The sequence below is a fragment of the Oncorhynchus kisutch genome, unplaced genomic scaffold (assembly GCF_002021735.2).
Source record: "Oncorhynchus kisutch isolate 150728-3 unplaced genomic scaffold, Okis_V2 Okis03b-Okis08b_hom, whole genome shotgun sequence".
In the NCBI taxonomy this organism is placed as follows: Eukaryota; Metazoa; Chordata; class Actinopteri; order Salmoniformes; family Salmonidae; genus Oncorhynchus; species Oncorhynchus kisutch.
The window spans coordinates 7,883,802-7,905,324 of record NW_022261980.1 but is presented as its reverse complement, the minus strand read 5'-3'; the positions used below and the strand labels follow the sequence as shown (position 1 = coordinate 7,905,324).

The 21,523-nt window shown below is 47.1% G+C and overlaps 1 protein-coding gene across 1 annotated transcript in view; it reads left to right on the top strand.

Moving 5' to 3' along the window:
• adamts7 (a disintegrin-like and metallopeptidase (reprolysin type) with thrombospondin type 1 motif, 7) overlaps positions 1 to 21,523 on the top strand; it is a 175,357-nt gene that overhangs the window by 113,468 nt on the left and 40,366 nt on the right. Inside the window, exons 17-18 of the mRNA XM_031812698.1 lie at positions 17,502 to 17,628; positions 18,426 to 18,639. Of these exons, the coding sequence (XP_031668558.1) occupies positions 17,502 to 17,628; positions 18,426 to 18,639 (341 nt within the window). The remainder of the gene's footprint in view (positions 1 to 17,501; positions 17,629 to 18,425; positions 18,640 to 21,523) is intronic.

Genomic DNA, 21,523 nt, shown 5'->3' with positions numbered 1-21,523 from the left:
CAAAGTGTGCAGAGTTCCTAAGTAATTTCAAACACACTTTTATGACTCAGTCTTCAACTATGAGGTGCTTTGTGATCTCTCCTAGCTGTGTCAATGAGGAATTAGAACACACACTCTTTGGAACACAGCCAAGCATCCCCGCCTTCACACAATTGCTGTTGTTGTCTAAACGATTCAAACACGATCCATTATAATCACGATCTGGGTCAGGTGGACATCATTTGAAAGCTTCTATTGCCAACATGACAAGCTAAATGATAAAATATGATCTTACAGTATTAGGCTTTCACCATTCAGAGAAGCAGATGGTCATTTTGGGGCACATAGAATGGAGTCATGAGTGCATTCAGTTGCGTGGTCCGTGGAACATTTTCTTTACAATACAACAAACACAGGCTCATTCTGTTCAGGGCAACCCAGGGTATAATGCCATAACATCTTGTAACTGTACATCAGACATAGCGATCCTAAATGTTGACACTACATATCATAAAACTAATATATATAGGAAGTGCACATTTGGAGTCAGAGGTGTTTGGCTTGCTTGTATTTCATTATGATTCTCAACTTTCAAAATGCATTGAGTCATCTTAATTGACAGCATTTCCCTTACTCAGACAACAACGACATACAAAACAACAGCTGTGAAGCGGAGAGCCTGAGCTCTGACGTCATGTATAGCATGTTACTGTACAGCCACTGACTTCTAATTTCGGTACTTATTGGTGTCCAAATCTGCCATTTTCAAACCGTGTAAAGGGATACTTTTGGCCTTTCCAAAGGGAGAAAGTTAATTGGCCATTTCGTCCAAGACAAGTCTACTTTCAAAGGTGCCATGTTGAAACGCAGTCTGACTTTCCGATTGGATACGTATTGAGTTAATTAGAATGAAGGGTAAATGGTTTGCATCCAAGTCCCAAATGGTTTTAGCCAAACGACAGAGCACTCAAGGGGAACTAAAGCAAAAGGCAATGTTGTGGGCTGATACTCCTCCGGTTTCCCAAGAGTGCCTCTAGGAATAAGACCATCTGTCTGCATCATGGCTGGCTGACTCACTGAAATAGGTTTTGGGAGAAGTTTCCCAAAACGTTCTTCCTTTTCTTTCTGCCACCTATCTAACAGCAGTGTTCTAACAGCAGTGTTCTGAAGTTAGGAGGGCATTGCAATGGAGAGAGTCGCAGCTTAATCGCCAGGAGAGCAGAGGGCGATTGTAACGATTCTCTTTTGGTGAAGGAGAGTCGGACCAAAATGCGGCGTGTAGATTTCGATCCATGTTTATTCAACAAACGTAAAACACGAATCAATACAAAAACTACAAAACAATAAATGTAGAAACGTAACGAAAACCGAAACAGCCCTATCTGGTGAAAACACAGAGACAGGAACAATCACCCACAAACACAGTGAAACCCAGGCTACCTAAATATGGTTCCCAATCAGAGACAATGACTAACACCTGCCTCTGATTGAGAACCATATCAGGCCAGACATAGAAATAGACAAACTAGACATGAAACATAGAATGCCCACTCAGCTCACACCCTGACCAACCAAAACAGTCCCCAAGGTGCTGTCCCCAAGGTGCGGACTCCGGCCGCAAAACCTGAACCTATAGGGGAGGGTCTGGGTGGGCATCTGTCCGCGGTGGCGGCTCTGGTGCTGGACGTGGCCCCCACTTCACCGTAGTCTTCCTCCACCTTGTCCGCTTCCGTGACCTCCTAGCCACGGCAACCCTACTTAATAACACGGGACAGAGGGGCAGCTCGGGACAGAGGGGCTCTTCAGACTCCGACAGCACAGGAGAGGAGGAAGGCTCTGGCAGATCCTGGCTGACTGGCGGATCTGGAAGAGTCTGGCTGACTGGCGGATCTGGAAGAGTCTGGCAGACTGGCGGATCTGGAAGGGTCTGGCAGACTGGTGGATCTGGAAGAGTCTGGCAGATCTGGAAGAGTCTGGCAGACTGGCGGATCTGGAAGAGTCTGGCAGACTGGCAGATCTAGAAGAGTCTGGCTGACTGGCAGATCCTGGCTGACTGGCAGATCTGGAAGAGTCTGGCTGACTGGCGGATCCTGGCTGACTGGCAGATCCTGGCTGACTGGCGGATCCTGGCAGACTGGTGGATCCTGGCAGACTGGCGGATCCTGGCTGGCTGGCGGATCTAAAAGAGTCTGGTTGACTGGCAGATCTGGAAGAGTCCGGCTGACTGGCAGATCTGGAAGAGTCTGGTTGACTGGCGGATCTGGAAGAGTCCGGCTGACTGGCGGATCTGGAAGAGTCTGGGTGACTGGCGGATCTGGAAGAGTCTGGTTGACTGGCAGATCTGGAAGAGTCTGGCTGACTGGCGGATCATGGCAGACTGATTCATCTGGCTGCTCCATGCTGACTGGCGGCTCTGGCTGCTCCACGCTGACTGGCGGCTCTGGCTGCTCCATATAGGCTGACAGCTCTGGCGGGTTCTTACAGACTGGCAGTTCTGGCGGCTCCGTGCAGACTGGCAGCTCCTTGCAGACTGGCAGCTCCGTGCAGACTGGCAGCTCCTTGCAGACTGACAGCTCCTTGCAGACTGACAGCTCCGTGCAGACTGACTGCTCCATGCAGACTGGCAGCTCTGGCTGCTCCATGCAGACTGGCAGCTCTGGCTGCTCCATGCAGCCTGGCATCTCTGGCTGCTCCATGCAGACTGGCAGCTCTGGCTGCTCCATGCAGACTGACAGCTCTGGCTGCTCCATGCAGACTGACAGCTCTGGCTGGAGACTCCGGCAACGCTGTAGAGGCGGAAGGCTCTGGTAGCGCTGAACAGGCGGGAGACTCCGACAGCACAGGAGAGGAGGAAGGCTCTGGCAGAGCTGGAGAGGCGAGGCGCACTGTAGGCCTGATGCGTGGTGCTGGCACTGGTGGTACTGGACCGAGAACACGCACAGGAAGCCTGGTGCGGGGAGCTGCTACCGGAGGGCTGGGGTGTGGAGGTGGTACTGGATAGACCAGACCGTGCAGGCGCACTGGAGCTCTTGAGCACCGAGCCTGCCCAACCTTACCTGGTTGAATACTCTCGGTCGCCCTGCCAGTGCGGCGAGGTGGAATAGCCCGCACTGGGCTATGCAGGCGAACCGGAGTACTGAGCGCAAGGCTGGTGCCATGTAAGCCGGCCCAAGGAGACGCACTGGGGACCAGATGCGTAGAGCCGGCTTCATGGCATTTGGCTCGACGCTCAATCTAGCCCGGCCGATACGCGGAGCTGGAATATACCGCACCGGGCTATGCACCCGCACTGGGGACACCGTGCGCACCACTGCATAACACGGTGCCTGCCCGGTCTCTCTAGCCCCCCAGTAAGCACAGGGAGTTTGCGCAGGTCTCCTACCTGGCGTAGCCCTACTCCCTGTGAGCCCCCCCCCCCAATAATTTTTTGGGGCTGACTCTCGGGCTTCCTTGCCAACCGTGTTCCCTCATATCGCCGGCTCCTCTCTCCGGCTGCCTCTGCTCTCCTCGCTGCCTCCACCTGTTCCCATGGAAGGCGATCCCTTCCCGCCAGGATCTCCTCCCATGTATAGCAACCCTTGCCATCCAATATATCGTCCCATGTCCAATCCTCATTGCGCCACTTGCCTTTGTTGCTTCTCCTGTGGCCCCTGCCTGTTGACACGCCGCTTGGTCCCGTTGCGGTGGGTGATTCTGTAACGATTCTCTTTTGGTGAAGGAGAGTCCACTCAGCTCACACCCTGACCAACCAAAACATAGAAATATACAAAGTAAACTATGGTCAGGGTGTGACAGCGATGACCAGACTCCACAAACATCCACAGCTTTTGACTGCAGCATAAATACTGTTCTGGCCGAACTGGTTATTTAATTATGTCACTGAATATTGACTATTCAATCACTATTCTGAATGGCAGTGAAGGCTATGATTTAGGAAGTGGATTTTCAGCCGGCAGATTCAAAGGTTAACGCTGCAATATGTTACTTTTTGGGCGTCTGGATAAAATTGACATAGAAATAGGAGTTATAGATCTGTCATTCTCATTGGAGACAAGTCTGAGTAGCTGTAGGACTGTTCTTTATGTGCTATTTCTATGCTTCTCGTATTTTTGGTTATGTAAAATATATTTCACAGTGGTTTAGATGGTACAATGATTCTCTACACTATACTTGCTTGTTTTGTCACAAACTGAAATTAGGCAAACTATTAGAATTTTAGCAACTAGGAAAGGGCAGAGCGATTTCTGCATAGTACATCTTTTAAGTTAGGCATAGGGGCGGGGCGGCAGGTAGCCTAGTGGTTAGAGCATTGGACTAGTAGCTGGGAGGTTGCAAGATCAAATCCCCGAGCTGACAAGGTTAAAAATCTGTCATTCTGCCCTTGAACAAGGCAGTTAACCCACTGTTCCTAGGCCATGATTGAAAATAATAATTTGTTCTAAAATGACTCATTTGGAGAAGGTTAAGGGTTATGGGTGAGGTTAAGATTATACATTTAAAGGTTTGGCAAGCCGCCATCTGGAACCATTCAATGTTTTGTAGTGTATTCAGGCCTTTTTCCACATTTATTTTATTCTAAAATTGATTAAATATTTTTTCCCTCATCAAACTACACACAATACCCCATAATGACAATGTGAAAAGCTAATGTAATACAAATAAAAAACAGAAATACCTTTAAGTATTCAGACCCTTTGCTATGAGACGAAACTGAGCTCTGGTTCATCCTGTTTCCATTGATCATACTTGAGATGTTTCTTCAGCTTGATAGGAGTCCACCTGTGGTAAAGTCAATTGATTGGACATGATTTGGAAAGGCACACACCTGTCTATATAAGGTCCCACAGTTGTCAGTACATGTCAGAGCAAAAACCAAGCCATGAGGTCGAAGAAATTGTCCGTAGAGCTCAGAGACAGGATTGTGTAGAGGCACAGACCTGGGGAAGGGTACCAAAACATTTCTGCAGCATTGAAGGTACACAAGGACAACCATCTCTGCAGCACTCCATCAATCAGGCCTTTATGGTAGAGTGGCCAGACGGAAGCCACTCCTCAGTAAAATGCACATCACAGACCACTTGGAGTTTGCTAGAAGGCACCTAAAGGACTCTCAGACCATGAGAAACAAGATTATCTGGGCTGGTGAAACCAAGATTGAACTCTTTGGCCTGAATACCAAGCTTCACATCTGGAGGAAACCTGGCATCATCCCTACGGTGAAGCATGGTGGTGGCAGCATCATGCTGTGGGGATGTTTTTCAGCGGCAGGGACTGGGAGACTAGTCAGGATCGAGGGAAAGATGAACGGAGCAAAGTACAGAGAGATCCTTGATGAAAACCTGCTCCAGAGCACTCAGGGCCTCAGACTGAGGCTGAAGGCTCACTTTCCGACAGGACAACGACCCTAAGCACACAGCCAAGACAATGCAGGAGTGGCTTTGGGACAAGTCTCTGAGTGGCCCAGCCAAAGCACGGACTTGAACCCGATCAAACATCGCTGAAGAGACTTGAAAATAGCTGTGCAGCGATGCTCCCCATCCAGACAAAGTTTGAGAGGATCTGCAGAAAAGAATGGGAGAAACTCCCCAAGTACAGGTGTGCCAAGCTTTGTGTCATGCCCAAGACGACTCAATGCTGTAATCGCTGCCAAAGGTGCTTCAACAAAGTACTGAGTAAAGGGTCTGAATACTTATGCAAATGCAATGTTGCAAATGCAACATTAAAAAATGGTAGAAGTTAGCAAATATTTGTAAAACTGTTTTTGCTCTGTCATTATGGGCTATTGATTGTAGATTGTGGGGGGGGAAACAGTTTAATCCATTTTAGAATAAGACTAACGGAGCAAAATATGGAAAAAATCTAGAGGTGTGTGTGTACACAGTATCAGTCAAAAGTTTGGACACACCTACTCATTCAAGGGTTTTTCTTTATTTTTACTATGTTCTACATTGTAGAATGATAGTGAAGACATAAACTATGAAATAACATACTGAATCATGTAGTAACCCCCAAAAAATTAAACAAATCCAAATATATTTTAGATTCTTAAAAGTAGCCACCCTTTGCCTTGATGACAGCTTTGCACACTCTTGGCATTCTCTCAACCAGCTTCAACTGGAATGTTTTTCCAGCAGTCTTGAAGGAGTTCCCACATTTTCCTTCACTCTGCGGTCCAACTCATCCGAAACATTCTCAATTGGGTTGAGCTCGGGTGATTGTGGAGGCCAGGTCATCTGATGCAGCACTCCATCACTCTCCGTCTTGGTCAAATAGCCCTTACACAGCCTGTTGAAAAACAAATGATAGTCTCACTAAGGGCAAACCAGATGGGATGGCATATCGTTGCAGAATGCTGTGGTATCCATGCTGGTTAAGTGTGCCTTGAATTCTAAATAAATCACAGACAGTGTCACCAGCAAAGCACCATCACACCTCCGCCTCCATGCTTCACGGTGGGAACCACGCATGCCGAGATCATCCGTTCACCTACTCATCCGTTCACCTATTCACAAAGACACGGCGGTTAGATCCAAAAATCTCACTTTTGGACTCATCAGACCAATGGAACGATTTCCACCTGTCTAATGTCCATTGCTCGTGTTTCTTGGCCCAAGCAAGTTTCTTCTTCTTATTGGTGTCCTTTAGTAGTGGTTTCTCTGCAGCAATTCGACCATGAAGGCCTGATTTCACGCAGTCTCCTCTGAACAGTTGATGTTGAGATGTCTGTTACTTGAACTCTGTGAAGCATTTATTTGGGCTGCAATTTCTGAGGCTGGTAACTGATGATGTTATCCTCTGCAGCAGATGTAACTCTGGGTCTTCCTTTCCTGTGGCGGTCCTCATGAGAGCCATTTTCATCATAGTTCTTGATGGTTTTTGGGACTGCACTTGAAGAAACTTTCAAAGTTCTTAAAATGTTCCCGGAATGATTGACCTTCATGTCCTAAAGGAATGATGGACTGTCGTTTCTCTTTGCTTATTTGAGCTGTTCTTGCCATAATATGAACTTGGTATTTTACCAAATAGGGTTATCTTCTGTATACTACCCCTACCTTGTCACAACACAACTGATTGGTTCAAATGCATTAACAAGGAAAGAAAATGTACATTTAACAATCCAGCTTCATTAAATAGTACCCGCAAAACACCAGACTCAACGTCAACAGTGAAGAGGCGACTTCGGGATGCTGGCCTTCTAGACAGTTCCTCTGTCCAGTGTCTGTGTTCTTTTTCCAATCTTAATCTTTTCTTTTTATTGGCCAGTCTGAGATATTGCTTTTTCTTTGCGACTCTGCCTAGGAGGCCAGCATCCCGGAGTCACTTCTACACTGTTGACATTGAGACTGGTGTTTTGCTGGTACTATTTAATGAAGCTGCCAGTTAAGGACTTGTGAGGCGTCTGTTTCTCAAACTAGACACTCTAAGGTACTCTTTCTATTCTGGTTAGAGCCAGGAATAGCCTTCATTTCTCAGAACAAGAATAGGCTGACGAATTTCAGAAGAAAGGTCTTTGTTTCTGGCCATTTTGTGCCTGTAATCGAACCCACAAATGCTGATGCTCCAGATACTCAACTAGTCTAAAGAATGCCAGTTTTATTGCTTCTTTAATCAGGGCAACAGTTTTCAGCTGTGCTAACATAATTGCAAAAGGGTTTTCTAAAAAGGGAAACTGAACTTGTACTGTCAGTGTAATAAGATGTCTTATGTTGGTCTGCCTTATCTCAACTTTGAGTGTGTCCCTTTTTATTTTTTGATCAATGATCAATTAGCCTTTTTAAATTATTAACTTGGATTAGCTAACACATCGTGCCATTGGAACACAGGAGTGATGATTGCTGATAATGGGCCTCTGTATGCCTATGTAGATATTCCATAAAAATCAGCTACAATAGTCATTTACAACATTAACAATGTCTACACTGTATTTCTGATCAATTTGATGTTATTTTAATGGACAAAAAATGTGATTTTCTTTCAAAAACAATGACATTTCTCAGTGACCTCAAACTTTTGAATGGTAGTGTCTATCCAACATGTGTACTTGGCTTGAGCCTCTGTATTTATTCAGTCTCTTCCTGGAAGCTCTGGCAGTTGGCATATTAATGAGTTCCAGTGGGCCTGTCCCATGCACTTACAGTTAACAATCAATGTCTTTTCTGTGTTTCCAGTGTTACAGTATAGTCCTATGCTGCATTATAGAAAGGGACATGGAAGGCTACAAACACTTTCTTATGATCTTTTACAGTCAATGGCAGACCACTAAATGGATATGATTCTACTAAGGTTAGGTTATGTTTTATGTCCATCCTCTTGTCGTACTGAAGTTGTCTGTCAACTAAGGCTGGGTATGTGTCCTTTGAGAGGTATTCAGAGCAGTCTGTTAGCCAAGACTGGGTATGTGTCCTTTGAGAGGTATTCAGAGCAGTCTGTTAGCCAAGACTGGGTATGTGTCCTTTGAGAGGTATTCAGAGCAGTCTGTTAGCCAAGACTGGGTATGTGTCCTTTGAGAGGTATTCAGAGCAGTCTGTTAGCCAAGACTGGGTATGTGTCCTTTGAGAGGTATTCAGAGCAGTCTGTTAGCCAAGACTGGGTGTGTGTCCTTTGAGTTATTCAGAGTATCTATGTCCCCGAGTAGAGAAGTCTCAATTAGTCCTTTGTCTGCAACGCAACCAGAGGTCAAAGGGGTTATCTGACCACACTCTTGTGTGCTTGCATTATGCAAATGTTTCACAGATTTTCCGGTGTCAACTGTCCTATCTGTTATGTGTTCGTAGCATTTACTCTCTACCTCAGGATATAGGGCACATTTGCCCTAGCCAGTGACGGGAGAGATAATGCAATAATGAGAGCATTGCGTAACTGTTTAAAGGGCATTTTTAAGACAGCAGGTGCCCCAAAATATTACTCCCTGACGGCTTCTTGTGATTATGGTTTATTTTGTTATCTGTTTCTTGGGGGTTTTCATCCATAATGCATTGTTTGCTAGCTGATGAATATGTTTATTTTGACATTTAAGTCATTTATCAGACGTTCTTATCCAGAGAGACTTCCAGTTGCATTCATCTGAAAATAGCTATGTGGGACAACCACATACCACAGTCATAGTAAGTACAGGTTTTCCTCAAAGTGGCAATCAGCAAAGTCAGAGCTACTAAGTGTGTGGGGGGGGGGGGGCTATATTTCCAATCTGGCATTGTCAAGACGGATGCACTGTTTATTCTCTCCTTTTCAATTCGCTGCAATTATTTGTTGAGTAGATACTCAAGACACTTGAGAGAGAGCTGTCTTGATCACTCTGAATCAGACCTATTCTATAGTGAACAAAAATATACATCAAACATGCAACAATTTCAATGATTTTACCCTCTTACGGTTCATATATGGAAATCAGTCCATTTAAATCAATTAATTAGGCCCTAATCTATGAATTTCACATGACTGGACAGGGGCGCAGCCAAGGGTGCACCTGGGAGACATAGGCCCACCCACATGGGAGCCAGGCTCACCCACTGGGGAGCTAGGCTCAGCCAATCAGAATGAGTTTTTCCTCACAAAAGGGCATTATTACAGACAGAAATACTCCTCAGTTTCATCAGCTGTCCGGGTAGCTGGTCTCAGACGATCCCGCAGGTGAAGAAGCCGGATATGGAGGTCCTGGGCTGGTGTGGTTACATGTGGTCTGCGGTTGTGAGGCCGGTTGGACGTACTGCCAAATTCTCTAAAACGATGTTGGAGGTGGCTTATGGTAGAGAAATGAACATTACATTTTCTGGCAGCAGCTCTGGTCGACATTCCTGCAGTCAGCATGCCAATTGTACACTCCCTCAACTTGAGACATCTGTGGCGTTGTGTGAAAAAAAAACTGCACATTTTAGAGTGCCCTTTTATTGTCCCCAGCACAAGGTGCACCTGTGTGATGATCATGCTGTTTAAACAGCTTCTTGATATGCCACATCTGTCAGGTGGATAGATTATCTTGGAGAAATGCTCACTTAAAGGAATGTAAACAAATTTGTGCACAAGATTTGAGAGAAAGATGATTTTTGTGCGTATGGAACACTTTACATGTTGGGTTTTATATTTTTGTTCAGTATAGTTGGTTATTGTTTTCAGTGTCTGCTCTGCTTGCTATTTACTCAACCAGCATCTTTCCTGATAAGTGATGATCGAACAGAATGCTAATGTTGTTCACTTTCAGCCTGACTTACCCCACGTGGACTGAGGAAGAGGTTGCTTAAGTTCCTTGGTACTTTGCATTAGGGCTTAGAGAGAGCAGCATCTTGTAGTCAGGCTATTGAACTTCCGAAAGTCTTCACAGATGTGGGGCATGTAAGTCAGTGTGAAGAAAACAAAACTACTGAAGCGCCACACTGTTTAGATGTTCTCAGTGATCATTGCTGAGGATCCCCCTTAGCTTGGGGAGAAGTGAACAACATGCTGCTAGTATTCATCTCATCTTTCTCATAGAAAATGAGTTTCTGCCCAGCGTGTCTAGGGCAGTCCCAATCGGCCCAGTGTTTATATGGGACTTCTGCCAATACTCCAAGTATAAATCTTCATAATCCTACCCTGGAGGAAAGACAAATGGTTCATTATCATTAGTTGTGTCTTTATGTAATGTACTGAAGGCTCTCTCCTGTATATGCTGTGTTTAAACTCCTTCAGGTTTAAAAAGGGGCCAAAAAGAGATCCGAAATTACCTCAGTCTTGCCTCACTGGTTCCCAACTTTTGATTGGTCTAGAGTAGCAGCTAATTACTTATTTGGTATTGACCACAGCATTGCGATTCACTGTCTACCAGGCGTGCAGTCCAGTTTTAGAATTTGGAGATGAGATGACAACTTGGGATTTTGATCGTGTTAAATTCGAATAACTCATGCCAGTTGGGGCATCTGTATGCCTCTGAGTGCATGTGTCATTCATTACTATGATGGAAGACTGGCATGATGTGGCTGAATTCCCAAAGATAATTACAAATTAGACTTCATGGAACGACCCTTTTTGTTTTGTTCACTCGTTTATTAAATGAGTTTAAGGTCAAAACCTAAGAATATCTCATGACTGCACGGCCAGACACGACTCCAACACCATCATTAAGTTTGCCGATGACACAATAGTGGTCGGCCTGATCACCGACAACGACGAGACAGCATATAGGGGGGAGGTCAGAGACCTGACCGTATGGTGCAAGTACAACAACCTCTCCCTCAACGTGATCATGACAAATGAGATGATTGTGGACTACAGGAAAAGGAGGACCAAGCACGCACCCATTCTCCTCGACGGGGCTGTAGTGGAACAGCTTGAGAGCCTCGAGTTCCTTGGCATCCACATCACCAACAATCTAACATGGTCCAAGCACACCAAGACAGTCGTGAGACAGGGCACGACAAAGCCTATTCCCCCTCAGGAGAATGAAAAGATTTGGCATGGGTCCTGAGATCCTCAAAAATGTCTACAGCTGCACCATCAAGAGCATCCTGACGGGTTGCATCACTGCCTGGTATGGCAACTTGCTCGGCCTCTGACAGCATGGCACTACAGAGGGTAGTGTGTACAGCCCAGTACATCACTGGGGCTAAGCTTCCTGCCATCCAGGACCTCTATACCAGGCGATGTCAGAGGAAGGCCCTAAAAATTGTCAAAGGCTCCAGGCCTTCCTAGTCATAGACAGTTCTCTCTGCTACCACACTGGCAAGTGGTACCGGAGCACCAAGTTTAGGTCCAAGAGGCTTCTAAACAGATTCTACCCCCAAGCCATAAGACTCCTGAATATCTAATCAAATGGCTTCCCAGACTATTTGCATTGTCCCCCCCCCCCCAATTTTACACTGCTGCTACTCTCTGTTATTATCTATGCATAGTCACTTTAATAACTCTACCTACATGTACATATTACTTCAATTACCTCGACTAACCGGTGCCCCCGCACATTGACTCTGTACCGGTGCCCCGCACATTGACTCTGTACCGGTACCCTCTAAATATAGTCTCTCTATTGTTATTTTACTGCTGCTCTTTAATTATTAACTTTTTATTTTATTTCTTCAAACGGAATTGTTGGTATTTCACTGTAAGGTCTACATCTGTTGTATTCGGTGTGTGTGACAAGTCAAATTTGATTTGAATGGGCAAGTTAGTGGAAAAGACTCCTCTGAATACTTATTAGAATTTCTGTTTGTGATATATTTTTCCTATAGTATAATGATGATGACCAATTGTCTACAATGAATCTTCTGCCATGGAAGGCAACATGTGGACAATTAACATCCCACTGTAAATCATGGGTTTGGAGAGACCATTTAGCAGTATAGATTAATGCAGGATGAGGCCTACCCTGGTAACAAGCTGCACCAAATTCTGATGTGTTGACATCTGCTCAGGCACCATCTTATTATTCACAAGAGACCTCCCGTATTAAATGAGACGCTTCTGCGATTAATTCAGTTTTAGGCCATTTGAGGTTGGAATTTGAGCACAGATGGTCTTGCTTCTCTATACAGTCTTCAAATTCTATGAACAATCTCGAAGTGACTAAGAGCCTGTCTCTTTAGCGGGTACTCATAGGAGTATTGCAATTTAACTATAAGTGGGTTCTGAACCTTCTGGAGATTGGAGGCTCGATTTGAATTTCACAAATGCAGGATATTTAATGTGTGTGTGCTGGCATCATTCTTCTTGCCTGAAGAATGTTAAGTTGTTTCCTTCAATTTCACTACACAGACTAACCTATTTCTTTACTTTATCATGCAGTGCTCAACACACTGCCCCTCTGTGCCCTTTTATATAGGAATTTAGATTATAAAGAGTAACGTCACAAAACTAACAAATCGATTTAATTCAACTAGTAACGACCCCACATTGCATGCTGTTTTTCATTATAACAAGGACAAAAAAAGCAATTACAACAACTGTATCTGAATGCCTCTACTAAAGTGTATCTTTGACTAAGTCAATTATTTTTTTCTAAAGAATCGCACCGAACTGTGATGTCATTATCCTGAAGCATCTTTGTCCTCTGTTATAACCATGATGGCTTAATGGCTTTCTTCTTTGGAATACTGAGCCGTGGTGAATTCTTGGTATTTCTATGTAGGCGGCTGATGACATGCCTCCTACTGTAGTTGGACTGAAGTCTGCTTGTACACAGTACTCTCTGACTCTCCTCTGGTTTGTGATTATATTATCCCATATAAACTGATGTGGATAGCAGAGATGACTTTTATGCCAAATGGCCTTTCAAGAGATCATTGCCTTGCCTTGGAAGACTGTCTTTGCACCTTGTCGACTTGATGTCCTAGCTTTGCCAAGTGACTTGTGTTCACACAGATTTCAGATTAAATATGAACTGAGTAATACCAAGCATTAGGAACACCTTCCTAATATTAAGTTGCACCTGCTTTTGCCCACAGAACAGCCTCAATTCGACAAGGTATGGACTCTACAAGGCGTTCCACAGGGATTCTGGCCCATGTTGACTCCAATGCTTCCCACAATTGTCAAGTTGGCTAGATGTCTTTTGCGTGGTGGACCATTCTTGATACACACTGGAAACTGTTTAGTGTGAAAAACCCAGCAGCTTTGCAGTTCTTGACACAAACCGGTGCGCCTGGTACCTACTACCATACCCCGTTCAAAGGCACTTATATATTTTGTCTTGCTCATTCACTGTCTGAATGGCACACATACACAATCCATGTCTCAAGGCTTAAAAATCCTACTTTAATCCATCTCTTCCCCTTCATCTACACTGATTTGAAGTGGATTTAACAACTGACCTCAATAAGGGATCATAGCTTTCACCTGGATTCACCTGGTCAGTGTATATCATGGAAAGAGCAGGTGTTCTTAATGTTTTGTATACTCAGTGTCGAGTACATATTCTGTCTCTGGTGCAATGTAACCTCGTTTAGACTGTCTGGATAAGTAGTTCCCTCTTTCCCCAATTATAGTGGAGTAAATCTGAGCTAGAGATTGGCATTGCTCTGTGTTTATCATATCAGAACATGATAGTTTGCTATAGCTGTCACTGAATGTTTCATTTCCTATCATAGCAGGGGTCCGTTTACGATATCTTATGCAGTATTCACAAGTTTAAGTGCATTACAACTGGTGAGTTCTGGGTATAAAATGACTGGTTCCCACCCTTCAGGTTATTGTTCTGACTTTCCCAGGAAAGCCCAGGGGTTCTATTCAAGCCGCGTAGGAGTGTAGGATATACATTTCTTTTATCAACATACTGCTATGAGCAAAATGTTGTGAGCTTCATTCTGCAGAATCCATTATGTGAGGGACCTGTGGTTCACCTAATACATCAGACATGCTCCTGAACATCCCTCTAATCTACGTCTCTGTTAGCCTCCCTCTCCCAGGGGTTTCCATGCCTCCCCCTCCCTCTCCCAGGGGTTGCCGTGCCTCCCCTCCCTCTCCCAGGGTTTGCCGTGCCTCCCCCTCCCTCTCCCAGGGGTTGCCGTGCCTCCCTCTCCCAGGGTTTGCCTGCCTCCCTCTCCCAGGGGTTGCCGTGCCTCCCCCTCCCTCTCCCAGGGGTTGCTGTGCCTCCCCCTCCCAGGGTTTGCCGTGCCTCCCCCTCCCTCTCCCAGGGGTTGCTGTGCCTCCCCCTCCCTCTCCCAGGGGTTGCTGTGCCTCCACCTCCCTCTCCCAGGGGTTGCTGTGCCTCCCCCTCCCTCTCCCAGGGTTTGCTGTGCCCCCCTCCCTCTCCCAGGGGTTGCTGTGCCTCCCCCTCCCTCTCCCTCTCCCAGAGGTTGCTGTGCCTCCCCCTCCCTCTGCCAGGGGTTGCTGTGCCTCCCCCTCCCTCTGCCAGGGTTTGTCAGTCACGGTGTATGTCAGCTAGCAGACAAAGCCATCTCACTGGCCCATGCAGGAAGGACCAGCGGAGGTGAGAGGTTGGCCCCTGCTCAGATGGGTTGGAAGCCCTGAGGGGGAGTAAAGGCTAATGACGGGGAGAAAGATGAGAGGAACAGATAAATTGGTCTCGCCCCCTCAGGGGGTTTCCTTCTTGTCTTGTCCAGGGCTGTCTGACAACCACAACTCTCATCACAGCGGTTCCCTAGATTTGAGACTTGTTCTGGCTATGAGGTGTGACGTGAGGGATGTTATCTCGGGGAGCTGTGAGTCGAGCAGAAGACAAAGATGGACAATAAAGTTTCTGTTCTCCATTCAGACAAGTCCCAGCTTGCTAGACAGAAGTTTGAGGATCATTAGAAATGTGTCTCCAATGGATTTCAGATTTCTTTGTGTTTTAAACTGCTGTAAACATTGACTTACAGTAACCCCTTTGCAAAATCTCAAGTTACCCTAATATTGCTGGGTATAAAATGTATAGTAATGTCTATAATTCATCATTAAGGATGACACGTTATAAAATGAATAGCAGTATAATGTATTAGCCTAACATTAATTTATATTCAGTCTTTTAAAAATCATCCATGTTTCCAGAATTGAATTGCAGTGGTAATTTGACACCCCATAATGCCTGCAGGGACATATGAGTGGTTCCAGAGCATCCAGATCCCAGTCTATGGTCTTGTAATTACTGGATATACAGTGCCTTCAGAAATTATCAGAACCTTATTATTTTGTTACATTACAGCCTTATTCTAAAATCTATTAAATAGTTTTTTTCCCTTATCAATCTACACATAACAGCCCATAATGACAAATCAAAACAGGTTTTTAGACATTTTTGCAAATGTATTCTAATTAAATAACTGATATCACATTTACATAAGTATTCAGACCCTTTACTCAGTACTTTGTTGAAGCACCTTTGGCAGCGATTACAGGATAGATTTTTCTTGGGTATGATGCTACAAGCTTGGCACACCTGTATTCGGGACGTTCTCCCAATCTTCTCTGCAAATCCTCTCAATCTCTGTCAGGTTGGATGGGGAGCATTGCTGCACAGCTATTTTCCTATTTCTCAGAGATGTTCGATCGGGTTCAAGTCCATGCTCTGGCTTGGCAACTCAAGGACATTCCGAGACTTGTCCAGAAGCCACTCCTGTGCTTAGGGTTGTTGTCCTGTTGGAAGGTGAACCTTCACCACAGTTTGAGGTCCTGAGCGCTCTGGAGCAGGTTTTCATCAAGGATCTCTCTCTATACTTTGCTCCGTTCATCTTTCCCTTGATCTTGACTAGTCTACCTTTTGCTGAAAAACATCACCACAGCATGATGCTGCCACCACCATGCTTCACCTTAGGGATGGTGCCAGGTTTCCTCTAGACATGACGCTTGGCATTCAGGCTAAAGAGTTCAATCTTGGTTTCATCAGACCAGAGATCTTGTTTCTCATAGTCAAAATCTTTAGGTGTCTTTTGGCAAACTCCAAGTGGGCTGTCATGCTTTTTACTGAGGTGTGGCTTCGGTCTGGCAACTCTACCATAAAGGCCCTATTGGTGGAGTGCTACAGAGATGGTTGTCCTTCTGGAAGGTTCTCTTATCTCCACAGAGGAACTCTGGAGCTCTATCAGAGTGACCATCAGGTTCTTGGTCACTTCGCTGACCAAGGCCCTTCTCCCCCGATTGCTTAGTTTGACTCTAGGAAGAGTCTTGGGGGTTCCAAACATCTTCAATTTAAGAATGATAGAGGCCACTGTTTTCTTGGGGACCTTCAATGCTGCAGACGTTTTTTTGGTACCCTTCCCCAGATCTCTGACTTGATACGATCCTGTCTCGGAGCTCTACGGACAATTCCTTCGACCTCATGGCTTGGTTTTTGCACTGTCAACTGTGGGACCTTATATAGACAGGTGTGTGCCTTTCCAAATCATGTCCAATCAATATAATTTACCACAGGTGGACTCCAATCAAGTTGTAGAATCATCTCAAGGATGACCAATGGAAAATTATGTTCTTTATAATACATTTGTAAAAATGTCTAAAAACCTGTTTTTTGCTTTGTCGTTATGGGGTTTTGTATGTAGATTTCTGAGGATTTATTTGATTTTATTTCATCCATTTTAGAATAACAAAATGTGGAAAACATCAAGGGGTCTGAATACTTTCCAAATGCATTGTAGATGTGTTTACTGCAACTCAGTTGACTGACCAACATTTACTGTAGGAATCTGCTTTGAAAGCTATTAATCAGTAATGTATCTTAAACTGTAGAAACATTTGACTTGTGTTCATGCCTGTGTGAGTTTCTGTTCTGAGACCTGCTACTTGATGTGTGTCCGAGGATATGTCTGGGTGCTTTGGTGTGTGTTTTAGATGTGTGTGTGTGTGTGTGTGTGTGTGTGTATGTATGTATGTGAAGTATACATGTCTGTCTCTGTTATTCTGTGTTAGAACCTGTGTGGGTCTTTCTCTGTGTGTGTGTGTGTGTGTGTGTGTGTGTGTGTGTGTGTGTGTGTGTGTGTGTGTGTGTGTGTGTGTGTGTGTGTGTGTGTGTGTGTGTGTGTGTGTGTGTGTGTGTGTGTGTGTGTGTGTGTGTGTGTGTGTGTGTGTGTGTGTGTGTGTGTTTCTAACAGCTGTTCCTGTGTATCCCTCTGGATTTCCAGGTGTCCAGCGACAGATTGTTCACTGTGTGGAGAGGACCTCTGGGATAGTAGAAGAGGGCTACTGTGACCCGACGACCCGTCCTGACGATAAACGAGCCAGCTGCAATGAGGAGCTTTGCCCAGCCATGTGAGTTTGCCCCCAGGACCAGATTTATACTGGGACAAGACCCACTGTAGGGCTTGCATGCTCTCTCACACGCACACACCTTTGTAAACACACACACGCGTACATGCACACACACGCACATACACACACACACACACACACACGCACATACACACACACACACACACACACACACATCATACATGTGTTCATAAACACACCAGAAAGGCCTCCCGAGTGGCGCAGTGGTCTAAGGCACTGCATCACAATGCTAGCTGTGCTGCTAGAGAGATTCTGGGTTTGAGTCCAGGCTCTGTCACAGCTGGACACGACCGGGAGAACCATGGGGCGGCGCACAATTGGCCCAGCATCGTCCGGGTTAGGGGAGGGTTTGGCCAGCAGGAATGTCCTTGTCCCATCGCGCTCTAGCGACTCCTGTGGCGGGCCGGGTGCAGTGCACGCTGACACGGTCGCCAGTTGTACGGTGTTTCCTGCGACACATTGGTGCGGCTGGCTTCCGGGTTAAGTGGGCATTGTGTCAAGAAGCAGTGCGGCTTGGTTAGGTTGTGTGTTTCGGAAGACGCACGGCTCTCGACCTTCGCCCCTCCAGAATCCGTTGGGGAGATGCAGCGATGAGACAAGACCATAAATACCAATTGGATACCACGAAATGGGGGGGGGGGGGGGGTGTTAAAACAAATATTAGAATAATTAACACACCAGAAAGAATACACCCTCTCAAACATGCACTAAGCATAAACACACACACACACACATTACACTTTCTGTCTGTCTTTCTTCGTGACCATTCCATTCAGATGGTGGGTGGGCGAGTGGCAGAAGTGCTCGGCCACGTGCGGTGAGAAGGGCTTGGCCAAGAGGACGGTGCTGTGCATCCAGGCCGTGAGTCTGGAGGAGAACAGAGCCCTGCAGCCCTCTGAATGTCACCACATACCCAGGCCTGAGTCAGCGGCGCCTTGTAACGCTCATGTCCCCTGCCCCGCGGACTGGTCCACAGGCAACTGGTCTGAGGTGAGGAGGCCATTCAGGGGAATGTGATACGGCTCCAGCAGTGACTCACACAGAGAAGGGAGAGGCTAAGGAAGGAAGGAACATCTGGTCTCGTCTTGTTTAATGTGGAAAATGCTGAACAGAGGCTAGTTTAACTCTGGTTCCACGATATTTGAGTGGAGTAGGCATGGGAAAGATTTTGAGGAAGCAGCTAACACACTATGTATAACCTAATTCACACTATGTATAACCTAATTCAAATGTATACGAACTTAATTGTAAGTGAAAACTCTTATGAGCACCATGAAGATTAGAGGAGGTGGACAGGTCATGAGGGTAGAGGAGGTGGACAGGTCATGAGGGTAGAGGAGGTGGACAGGTCATGAGGGTAGAGGAGGTGGACAGGTCATGAGGGTAGAGGAGGTGGACAGGTCATGAGGGTAGAGGAGGTGGACAGGTCATGAGGGTAGAGGAGGTGGACAGGTCATGAGGGTAGAGGAGGTGGACAGGTCCTGAAGGGTAGAGGAGGTGGACAGGTCCTGAAGGGTAGAGGAGGTGGACAGGTCATGAGGAGGTGGACAGGTCCTGAAGGGTAGAGGGGGTGGACAGGTCCTGAAGAGGAGAGGAGGTGGACAGGTCCTGAAGGGTAGAGGAGGTGGACAGGTCATGAGGAGGTGGACAGGTCATGAAGGGTAGAGGAGGGGGACAGGTCAGGAAGGGTAGAGGAGGTGGACGGGTCATGAGGAGGTGGACAGGTCCTGAAGGGTAGAGGAGGTGGACAGGTCATGAGGAGGTGGACAGGTCCGAAAGGATAGAGGAGGTGGACAGGTCAGGAAGGGTAGAGGAAGGAGGTGGACAGGTCCTGAAGGGTAGAGGAGGTGGACAGTTCATGAGGAGGTGGACAGTTCATGAAGAGGAGAGGAGGTGGACGGGTCATGAAGAGGAGAGGAGGTGGACAGGTCATGAAAAGGAGAGGCGGTGGACAGGTCAGGAAGGGTAGAGGCGGTGGACAGGTCAGGAAGAGGAGAGGAGGTGGACAGGTCAGGAAGGGTAGAGGAGGTGGACGGGTCAGGAAGGGTAGTGGAGGTGGACAGGTCAGGAAGGGTAGTGGAGGTGGACAGGTCAGGAAGGGTAGAGGAAGGAGGTGGACAGGTCCTGAAGGGTAGAGGAGGTGGACAGTTCATGAGGAGGTGGACAGGTCATGAAGAGGAGAGGAGGTGGACGGGTCATGAAGAGGAGAGGAGGTGGACAGGTCATGAAAAGGAGAGGCGGTGGACAGGTCAGGAAGGGTAGAGGCGGTGGACAGGTCAGGAAGGGTAGAGGAGTTGGACAGGTCATGAAGAGGAGAGGAGGTGGACAGGTCAGGAAGGGTAGAGGAGGTGGACGGGTCAGGAAGGGTAGAGGAGGTGGACAGGTCAGGACGGGTAGTGGAGAGGGACAGGTCAGGAAGGGTAGAGGAGGTGGACAGGTCATGAGGAGGTGGACAGGTCATGAAGAGGAGAGGAGGTGGACAGGTCCTGAAGGGTAGAGGGGGTGGACAGGTCCTGAAGGGTAGAGGAGGTGGACAGGTCCTGAAGAGGAGAGGAGGAGGACAGATCCTGAAGAGGAGAGGAGGTGGACAGGTCTTGAAGAGGAGAGGGGGTGGACAGGTCATGAAGAGGAGAGGAGGTGGACAGGTCAGGAAGGGTAGAGGAAGGAGGTGGACAGGTCAGGAAGGGTAGAGGAGGTGGACAGGTCATGAGGAGGTGGACAAGTCAGGAAGGGTAGAGGAAGGAGGTGGACAGGTCAGGAAGGATAGAGGAGGTGGACAGGTCAGGAAGGGTAGAGGAGGTGGACAGGTCATGAAAAGGAGAGGCGGTGGACAGGTCAGGAAGGGTAGAGGAGTTGGACAGGTCAGGAAGAGGAGAGGAGGTGGACAGGTCAGGAAGGGTAGAGGAGGTGGACGGGTCAGGAAGGGTAGTGGAGGTGGACAGGTCAGGAAGGGTAGTGGAGGTGGACAGGTCAGGAAGGGTAGAGGAAGGAGGTGGACAGGTCCTGAAGGGTAGAGGAGGTGGACAGTTCATGAGGAGGTGGACAGGTCATGAAGAGGAGAGGAGGTGGACGGGTCATGAAGAGGAGAGGAGGTGGACAGGTCATGAAAAGGAGAGGCGGTGGACAGGTCAGGAAGGGTAGAGGCGGTGGACAGGTCAGGAAGGGTAGAGGAGTTGGACAGGTCATGAAGAGGAGAGGAGGTGGACAGGTCAGGAAGGGTAGAGGAGGTGGACGGGTCAGGAAGGGTAGAGGAGGTGGACAGGTCAGGACGGGTAGTGGAGAGGGACAGGTCAGGAAGGGTAGAGGAGGTGGACAGGTCATGAGGAGGTGGACAGGTCATGAAGAGGAGAGGAGGTGGACAGGTCCTGAAGGGTAGAGGGGGTGGACAGGTCCTGAAGGGTAGAGGAGGTGGACAGGTCCTGAAGAGGAGAGGAGGAGGACAGATCCTGAAGAGGAGAGGAGGTGGACAGGTCTTGAAGAGGAGAGGGGGTGGACAGGTCATGAAGAGGAGAGGAGGTGGACAGGTCAGGAAGGGTAGAGGAAGGAGGTGGACAGGTCAGGAAGGGTAGAGGAGGTGGACAGGTCATGAGGAGGTGGACAAGTCAGGAAGGGTAGAGGAGGTGGACGGGTCATGAAGAGGAGAGGAGGTGGACAGGTCAGGAAGGGTAGAGGAGGTGGATAGGTCCTGAAGATTAGATGTGTACAGGTCCTGAAGATTAGGTGTGTACAGGTCCTGAAGAGGTGAGGAGATAGACAGGTCCTGAAGAGTAGGTGTGTACAGGTCCTGAAGAGTAGGTGTGTACAGGTCCTGAAGGGTAGAGTAGGTGGACAGATCCTGAAGGGTAGGTGTGTACAGGTCCTGAAGGGTAGAGAT